Source organism: Tetrao urogallus, assembly GCF_951394365.1.
Source record: "Tetrao urogallus genome assembly, chromosome: 1".
Taxonomy (NCBI): Eukaryota; Metazoa; Chordata; class Aves; order Galliformes; family Phasianidae; genus Tetrao; species Tetrao urogallus.
In genome coordinates, this window is record NC_136813.1 from 117,117,319 (window position 1) to 117,127,188 (window position 9,870).

At 44.1% G+C, this 9,870-nt stretch overlaps 1 protein-coding gene across 1 annotated transcript; it reads left to right on the forward strand.

Annotated features, from left to right (window-relative positions):
• Positions 1 to 1,912: 1,912 nt before the first annotated feature.
• On the forward strand, positions 1,913 to 9,381 carry LOC306958611 (solute carrier family 25 member 36-like; the record flags this gene model as incomplete). The annotated part of the gene is given in 8 exon segments (XM_079550176.1): positions 1,913 to 2,156; positions 2,159 to 2,234; positions 6,880 to 7,056; positions 7,478 to 7,555; positions 7,860 to 7,960; positions 8,547 to 8,613; positions 8,804 to 9,087; positions 9,182 to 9,381. Coding segments are annotated over 8 exon segments (1,227 nt in total).
• Between the last annotated feature and the right edge of the window lie 489 nt (positions 9,382 to 9,870).

Sequence of the window (9,870 nt, forward strand, 5' to 3'; positions counted from 1 at the left end):
AAGGGAGACAAAGGGTTATTCCCCAGTAAGTTGCTGTTCAGAACACCCTACCCAAGTAGCACCCAATCTGGGAGAAAAAAGGAAATAAGTGATATTTCCTTAAGACAATACATGGGCAAGATACTGTCTCTTGTCTCTTTGGCAGGAGGCCCAGCTGCACAAACCATACCCTTGGACTTTGTGGTGCACAATATTCAGCCTGGAGACTGGATCCTGGTAAAAGACTGGTAGGAATCATCATTAACTCCTAAGTGGAATGGACCTTTTCAGCTGTTACTCACTATAGAGGCTGCAGTGAAAGCAGTGGAACACAGATGGATTCACCATACCCTCACTAAGCCCACACAAGCTCCAGAAAAGTAGACTATCAAGTTGAAAGAAGACAGAGGATTATGGATAACCTTTAAACAAAGCGCCTGAGTAGTGACCTTATGCAACTAGCCACCAGGGAAGCTTGAGAAGATAGTGGCAAAGGAGCATAAGAACTGGAACCAGCATGTTTCGAGTCTAGATTTTGATTTGTTGCAGATGGGGAGTCAGAGCAATCCTCCCAGGAGAGTACCCTCTGGGAAAAATGTGGGTATGGTTCATTTGGGAGGCTGCTAATACCTTCGCTTTTGGTTTAGCTGGGAGCAATCAGTGCATGATATAACGACCATTCCTCTGTGTCTACAGGACAGCAATCCAAACGAGTGGCTTTACAACTGGATGCAATCTGTGATAGGGATGTAAACCTATTATAAAGGTGGAAGTGATTGTTCTAGGCCTATCTTTAGTGGGAGTCCCAGGACTAACAGTCTGCAACATCCACAGCCATCAACAACTTATTGTGGTTGCTTGTGCTTTCACAAAAAAATAAAATTAAAAAAAAAAAAAAATTGAATCAATTTTACATCCCATCTGTTGCAGCCTTAAATAAGTTATCAGGAGAAATTCAGCATGTAGTCTTACAAAATAGAGCTATTAATGATTATCTATTATTAAGTCACAATCATGGACATCAGGAACTTGAAGGGATTTATTGTTTTAATATTAGTGACTCTTTCCAGTTGGCAGAAGGAAAGAATGAAGATTTAAAATGTTTAATGGAAGGTCTCAAACAAGAGGACTGGCAAAGATCAGAACCCTGTTATTGATCGAGGATTGCTTTTTGATGATAGGTATAGGCCTGGTAAGGTCCGTGGTAAGTTTTGTACTCTCCTCCCTTTGAGAGATTACTTGGGGGCAGAAGGCAACGGTCTAAAGGCATGCAACTGCACCTGGAACTGCACAAGAAGAAATAATAAAAGGCTATGTTAGAAAAGGTTTGCAAGAATAATTAGATGATAAAAAAGGGAAAATTGACATGAGCGAAGAAAGGATATTAAGTCCTTGCAAGAACTTAATATGATGAACGAAGGATGAGAACTGGTTAAATAAAACTTGTCTTGCAGATAAATAGCAGGAGATGCTAGCTTAGCAATTGCTTGTAAATCTTGCTTGCTTTACAGGACAAAGAGGGATGGACAGGCTACACCAGGCTACAAACAGAACTTGGACAAAACAACAAACTCTGAATCCAGATTACTAATATGTATTAGCAAAGAAAAGGGGTACCTACTGGGGGGTTGAACATGTTGTAAGTGAACTGAGAAGAATGTGAACCCCGAGTACTTTAAACAAGTACTGGATGAGCAGATGCCTTTATGAAAATAGGGAACAAACAACAGGAACAGGGGAAGGGCTCACTGCAGTGTCAGGGCATAGGGATAAAAAGAGATTGTGACCTCTGATGGGTTGAGATCCTACTGGAAACCCCCCAGCAGACATTCCTTTTATTCGAATAAAGAAAGGTAAAAAACCTCCTTTTTGGGATCACTGAGCAAACCTATTTGAGCAGAATTTTTCCCAACAGCGCTGAGGATGCACAAGCATGAGAACACCTGGATTCAACGCCCAGGAACAAGCATCGTCAGCAGGCGGCCCACAGCTCACGGACGTAGTTTGGCACGGGGATCCGAAGCGGGCCCAACCCCACCAAACCGCCCCCCAGGCGGCATTCTGGGCTGCGGGCACCCAGCCCGGCCCGCCCGCCTCCGTCCGAGGAGCCAATGCGAGCGGAGGGCGGGCGGGCCAGGCCTCACCCTCGGGGAGCCGGCGGCGGATCCCGGCCGTGCCGCAGAGCAGCGGAGCCTGCCGATGGAGCGCCGTGCCACGGCGCAGCACAGCACCCTGCTCCACCTGTTCGCCGGAGGGTGAGTGAGCCCGTGCGGCGCGGCGCGGCTCTGAGCGGCACGTGCGGCAGGAGCCCGGAACCGCGCCTTTTTCCCCCTGTCCCGCGGCCCTCGCTCCTCCCCCCGCCGGCTGCCGTCCCGGGAGGCCGCGGGGTAAAAGTATGGTTCTGCAGCTCGGGTAGGACGGGAGCTTTTGAGTCACGGAACGGTACTGTGCTTAGAGTTCGAGATGCCTGAAGCCGTTCCAGCCCTGCTGTGTGACTGCCCAGTTCCCTTGTCTAGACGAAGATCTCGCCCTTTTCCAATTCCACTAGCCCCTTGGAGTCTGTATCGCAGTGAGGTCTTCAGTATAGGGTGTGGTAAGGCGTATCATTTCCTTGCTCTCAGTTAGGAAAGCTTTCTCCAGGTTATACAACTGTGCCATGTCAATCTGCTTCTGTCCGCTTGCCTTGTCTGTTCCCAGTGCTACTTTCTACGTGCTGTTCTCTTTCATTAATTTTTCCTTGAATTGGGTAATCACTGCATCTCAAAGGCTGAGCATTTCTATATGTATTTCTTCATACTTCTTAGCTTTCTTCTTAACCTCTTCTTCAGCCTCATTTTCCACTTTGGTTCTTGAAAAAGCAAGATGGTTCAGTTAGTGGCAGTGCACTCATGTCCCTGCAGTCATCCTTCAATTACAATTAGTTAAAACCTAAAGAGTAAGAGGTTTGAGTTATTACTACGGTGTACGGTAACTGATATTGTTTCACCTAATTAAATAGATCTCTTTGATGAAGGAACAGTTGTTTATTATATTTTCTAGTCTAAGAACAGGGGACCATCATAGGATACGGAGGGGATCGTTCAAAAGTAGTGCAAGAACATAGCTTTTAGTACAACATACAGTTAAAGAGGGGGACTCCTGACCTCAGGATTTGAAAGGATAAAAGCCTTTTATGTGCCCAAAGTGCATTTAGACCAATGAATAAAAGGAGAATGTCTTGAAAAGCTATCATCATAAGATCATGGAATGGTTTGGATTAGAAGGGACCTGTAAGATCATCTAGTTCCAACCCCCCTGTTGTAGGCAGGGACACCTCCTTCTAGACCAGGTCGCTCAGAGCCCCATCCAGCCTGGCCTTGTATGCTCTCCAAGGAGGAGGCATCCACAACCTCTCTGGGCAACATGTTTCAATGTCTCACCACCCTAAAGAAAATTTCTTCCTAATATCTAGTCTAAATCTACCCTCTGCCAGTTTAAAGCCATTATTGAATGTGATGCAACACATCTGGCTGAGGAAATCTGTGAGTTGGAAATTGCTAAGAGCTAAGAGTGTGTTCTTCAGGAGTGTTTCTTCTCTTCTATAGGTAACAGTTATTATGGACAGAATCCTGGTATGGATGGAGTTTGTCTGACTGAGATGTTTTTTTGAAAGGTCTTCAAATTATCACAATTTTCAGCTAGCCAAAATAAGGTTTGAAATGTGAATTGCCACTAAACCCTGTCAAAACTATGCATCTTACAACCTTTTCACATCATTAGTGAAAAAAAAAGTTAGTAGTGTTTTTTAAATTTCCGTTTACTTGTATTTTTATTTTCTGCCCCCTCAAGCTTTGCAGTCGGCTTTGCAAACTTTGAAATGAGAGAAACAGATGTGGAAAAGTACTCTTTTCTGAGACTGTGTTATTGCCTTCCTGTAGCCCTTTCTGGCGCTGCTGGAAGTACATGTTGCACTGGCTATCCACTACTGCTCTCCCTCATTTTTTGCAGTAATTGTTACATTTTCAAGAGTACTGGCTTTAGGGTGTTGTCTGTATTAAAACAATCTGCTTAAGTGCAACGCAACAACGCTTGGTGATTGCTCAGTTCCATGGTTTGGGGCTTGTTTGTTTCTTTGTTTATTTTTTTAATTACTTGCCAGTCTCTGCACCTTTGCTCATTATTTGCTACTTTGTCACCCATGAATTTTATCAGATGTTAAATGTTACCTCCTGTTTGCTGGTGGAAAAAAAGAGAAAAATTTTAGGTCTGGTCTGTAAGTGATTAAAGTCTTGCAGGATCACCACTGTTTGATTCTTTTCTAATAACTGGGTTAGGAATGGGGGAGAAGAGTGGGGATGATTTTTTTATTTTTTATTTTTCCTTTGCAATATTTTGTGCTATAATTTTAACATGTTTAGCACCTATATTATAAAGTTCTAGGTCTGTAAGTATGGTTTTGTGAGGTGCTAAGTTAGTGTTTTACAAAATCTGATTTATGTTACATCTTTGTAGTTGCTTTTGTGAGTTCAGCTTTTGTTTGATAAGTTCCATGAAGACAAAACCAATGTAGCCCCTCTACCAATACTGTTTAGAATGAAGTGTCTTTTAAGTCTGTATGGTATGATGCTGTACATGTTTGCTGGTATGGATCTCAGGTTATATAACCGTATAACTTCACCAGCATAAATTATCACAAATATAATTTTATTTTGAATCCTGCTAGACATTGGAACTCTCTTCTAGGCTGGTATGGATCTCTTGTCATCTTACACATATTAAACATTTAGAACTGTAGGCATTAAATCTCCTCAGCCAGCTCTTAATACCCTTGGTTACGGCTTTGTTCTTACTAGAGTTCATTTATCTTTGCCTTCTTTAGTATTGGGCTGATCAACAATTCATCTCTTTGTGATGAAAATGCTTCACTTTCCATTTCTTCTGTAAGAACAGAATCTTGGAAACCTGTGTTTCTTATACATTGAGCAGCTGTATCATCATGTGCATGATGAGATGTAGTTAAGATTTCTTCTAGTTCTGAGCAACTGGTTCACCTGATTTCCTTGGATATGTTTAGTAGAGTTTTTGACTCCTTGGAAAATTCTCAAGTCTTGCCATTTAGCCATACTGGCTTAGAAAGCCCCTTTTATCTTGAAAACCTACTGCTGATTAAATAACCACTGTGCAAAGAAATATCTATTTCTTTTGCTTTTTTTTTTTTTTTTTTAAATTCTTTTCAATTCTTCTCTGTTGGCTGTACACAATCATAGCTTGAGGAACTTGAACTCAGGAAACTTTTCTCTATACTTGGGGCATGGGTTCAAACTCGTGTCTTGACCATGCTCTGGTAAGGGGCTCTTGAAGAAAAATTATTATACATTATATAAAGTTGTGCCTCCTTGTGTGTTGTTAGATATCTGTAGGGTACCAGTTGCTTCTCTAAATGTAGTCCTTCCACAGCATCTGTCCAACCCGTAGGTGAGTTGAAGCGGCTCTGCTTGTAGAATTTATTCAGACATTTTTGATCTGTCACCATTGTACTCCATCCTTCCTCGAGGAATACATTTCCAGAGGACTCGAGCCAGGTCACTTACTGCTTTGGGTTGTCTTCTGAGCCTGAGCTAAGTGCTTCTGGTTACATTCCACCCGATCCCAGACTCCTACCACTTGCAGCTGCTGAAGAGATTTGGTGCTGGTTGTCTGTTCTGCAAGTTACACCACTGCTTAGACCTGCAAAGATCTTGGCAAAGCAGCACAGGTGTAATGGAGTGATGTAACTTGCTGCTGGCATTGTTAGCTGCATAAAACTTGTCTTTAGACCAATTTAGCAGCTAGATCTTTAACCCTTGGACTTCATTATAGTAGGTATCCAGTCCTTTTTTCTTTTTTTTTCCCCCCTCTATCCTGCCCAAGGAGTAAAGGCTGTAAGAGCAATGTATGTATGCTGTGAGCTATAGAGACTGTTCCAGAATAATTCTTAGGAGCTCTAGCAATCCACTGACCTATGTCTTCATGCAGAAGTCCCTTGATATACACGATTCTTCTTTGACGCTGTGTAATTCTTTCATTGGCTCTTCTTTGAAGCAAAATGAGGGTTTATTTTTTTTTTCTTTCCACCCTCTGTCTCTTAAGAAACAAGGTGAGTTTGGCTATAGAAGGTAGAAACTTTTGTCCCTTTTTCAAGCCTTTGTCTGGCTGTAGCACTCAAGTCAATTCAGCTCAGAACAGCCTTTCAGATACTGAGCACCGTCTAGAAGAGCAAAGCTTTCAGTCAAAGGATCTGAATGGGCAGAAGCTGAGAACTGAACATAACAGTTCTTTGGTTCTGATTTGTCCCTGGGTGGCAGAAAGCGGAGAAGAGGATGCGTGTCTTTTCAGAGATAGTGATTGATGGTACTTGAGTTTCCAAAATAACTTCTATCTGATTAAGGCCCGAGCCCTCTTTCATTGAGCAAATTGGGCTGCTGGCAGAAAATATAGATCCTGCTTACAGGCCTTGAAAATGTGGAGCTAAATGAATTTTGGGTTGAAAGACATACGCAGGCAGAGGGGTGGGAGAAGCTGCTGTTGTCTGCACTGGCGGGGGACAGGCAGAGTGCCTGGTGATGTCAGCCAAAGGCATTGCATAGAGGCTGGGCAGCAGAACTGTTTACTCTGGGAAAATCTGACTGCAAAGATCAGCAACTTCGAGTTGAGTCCCTGTGGACTTGGGACTGTTTGTCTCAAATGGTTTCAGAGCGATGCTGCCAGGAGATGTCCCAAGAGAAGCCATTACTACATTAATCAATACCAGAGAGCAGGAGGTCGTGTGTGACGCAGGCTGGGGGACCTAGCCTAGAAGGGAGAGACAGTGGAAAAGCAAGGTTGGAATCATTACCCTATTCCTACATGGAGGTCATCCTTACCTATGGTGTTATGTTCTAGATGTGGTGGCACAGCTGGAGCCATCCTGACCTGTCCTCTGGAAGTGGTGAAGACACGTCTGCAGTCATCTCAGCTGGCACTGCGACCTCTGTGTCTCTCTGAGATACAGCTGCCAGGGATGAGTGTGAGGCTGATGAACCCCACCCCACCAGCCCCTGGAGTGCTCAAGTTGCTCAGGTGAGTAGGGCAGGGTAGAATGTGTGTGTTAGCAACATTGAAGTGAAGGTTTGGCCATCATGTGGAGAGAGGAATGCAGCATTTGGGTTGAAGCTTTGGAAACTACAAGTGCAATGATAAGTTTCATCAGAGCACAGATATACCTGCTCCTCATAGCTGATCTGTGCTTTGAATGCTGAGTCTGCAAGGCAGCTTTTGAGACTGTGATAAGCTTCACAGCTAGTAGATTGATCAAACTTAGAGTGCTGATGTCAGAAAAAAATAGGAATAAATGACTAAGAAGAGAAAAGGAGAGCAAGGCAGAAAATGGTAACAATGGATATGAGGAGGAGATACAGCAAGATCACTGAAGAAAGAAGAAAGAGCAACAGGAGATCCTCCGACTTCATTCTTCTTCTGATTTGTTTATTTCCTTCTATAGGACCATTCTTGAGAAGGAAGGCATGCGATCCCTGTTCCGAGGTCTGGGCCCAAACCTTGTCGGGGTTGCCCCTTCCCGGTGAGTTCTGATCTCCAAGGATAGCCTACGCTGTACACTTCTTAAAGAACCTCCATGACAGCTACTGCTTCACATTCTGAAAGTAAACAGAATAGTCCCATTGTGCCACAGGGCCCTTCCCCTTTATGCAAGCATTTTTGGGACTTTTTGGTCACAGCTATAGGATGACTGCTGTGCGCTGAGTAGAGGCAGTAGTGATGTCATGTTAGACAAACTTGTGCTGAGAATAAAATTTGGACTGAAGCTCTACAGCAGTGCTTCTTGTAGGTGAGCTGTAACCTCTTCTGTCTTTCTTTCCAACCAGGGCTATATATTTTGCTGCCTATTCTGGTGTGAAGGAGAGGCTCAATACTGTCCTTGTACCAGAGTCCAAGAAAGTACATATGCTATCAGCAGCCTGTGCAGGTGAGCCTTTTCTTTCTCAAATCAGAGCTAGGGAGTTCTGCTTGTGAGTGTGAGCAGGTTTCAACCTGCATTGCTGCTGCCTTCTGAACCTTTGTTCCCCCACATCTGGAGCAGCAACTAAACAAAGTGTTTTCTCATTCTTCATCCTTCTTAGGCTTGTTTCTTCAGTTCGTAGATTTAGTCTTTCCTTCTTCTGCTGCTATCAGGAAAAGAGCTCTATTCATTTGTGTGTAGGGAGAAGGCAGCTTGTAGTGTGCACCCGGAATCATGTCTCTTGAGATCTTAAACAAAATATCTCTAACAAATTCTTTAATTCTTACAAGTTTATTGTTTCCTGTCTCCTGTAGCAGGGTTATGTGGAAGGTAGAGTTGCTAGTTATCTTCATAAGGGATAAGGGAAGAAGTGGAAAGTCAGGTAGTCTACTCTCTAATTGTCACATCTCTCATGGGAGTTCAGGGTCACTCTCAAATTGTAAACTACTGCAGCTTTCCAGGCAGAATTCAGGGAGCTGACAGATCAGCAACTTCTTCCAAACTGTCAGTGTTGTCCTGGTGCTTATTGTTCTATTCCTTTTCTGTTCTCCAGGCATTACCTCTGCCTCACTCACCAACCCCATCTGGTTGGTGAAAACCAGGATGCAGCTGGAAGCCAGGTAAGGCAGACAAGACATGCAGAACCACTCCATGCCTCATCAGGACTGGTTTGGGTATGGGGTTGGCCCATCAGAACATAAATCTTCAGGGCACACTGAGGAAGAGTCATCCATCTGTGTTCAGAACTGTATTTTGGTCAGTGGAGCAGTATGCTATTCTAGCCCTCCCTCCTCACTTTTGTCTTTACAGGGTGAAGGGGGAGCTGGGCAGTAATGCCCTCCAGTGTGCTGTGCACGTGTACCGTACCGAGGGCCTTCTGGGATTTTACCGTGGAATCACAGCCTCCTATGCTGGAGTGTCAGAGACCATCATACACTTTGTCATATATGAAGCACTGAAACAGCATCTGAGAAATGGCCATCATTCCCTTTCTACACCATTCACACTTTCAGCAAACAGCCGTGACTTTTTTGGACTAATGGGAGCTGCTGCTGTCTCCAAAACATGTGCCTCGTGCATTGCATATCCACACGGTGAGTGAGTCTGCTTCCTTTTGTTCCCCTTGACAGAAGATTCCACACCTGTGAGATCATTCTGATAATATTGCTTCCCTTCTTGTCTCTCCAGAGGTAATTCGAACACGGTTGCGAGAAGAAGGGTCACGGTATCGTTCCTTTATACAGACTCTGCAGCTTATAGTCCGTGAAGAGGGACCCTTGGCTTTATACCGAGGGCTCCTGGCCCACTTGATCCGCCAGATCCCCAACACAGCCATCATGATGGCTACCTATGAACTCATTGTATGTTTGGCACCTCCCACCTTATAAGCACACTGTAGCACTTGGCTGAGGTGGCTGGAGAGATAAGAGTACCATAGTCCAGAGACGTGGTCTTTTTCCTTGGTCCAGGAGGTGGTGTTTTTTATCACACACTGGGACTGGTCAAGCACAGCATTCTCAGGACGTAAGACTATTTTGTCCAAAGTTTTTTGCTCCAGTACATACAATGTAGCCTTTCTTCTTTCTGGAGACTCCAATACTTCTAGTGCTTCAAAATGTCAGGGCACTGGTTTGACAATGCCTGCTCTTAGCTCCCTGTATGAGACAAGGACATGAGACTTACTGGATAAGAGATGATGATGAAAGCATATGCGTACCTGAGCTTCAGCATCATCGTGTCATCTGGACCCAGTAACAACCAAATGTGGGTGCAGCTACCCATGATGGGGTTAAGACATCTTGAGAGAGTTGTAGCAAGCAGAGATCTTATGCCAAGACATTTCATATCCCTAGGGGGGCTCTTTCACTCTTTATCTG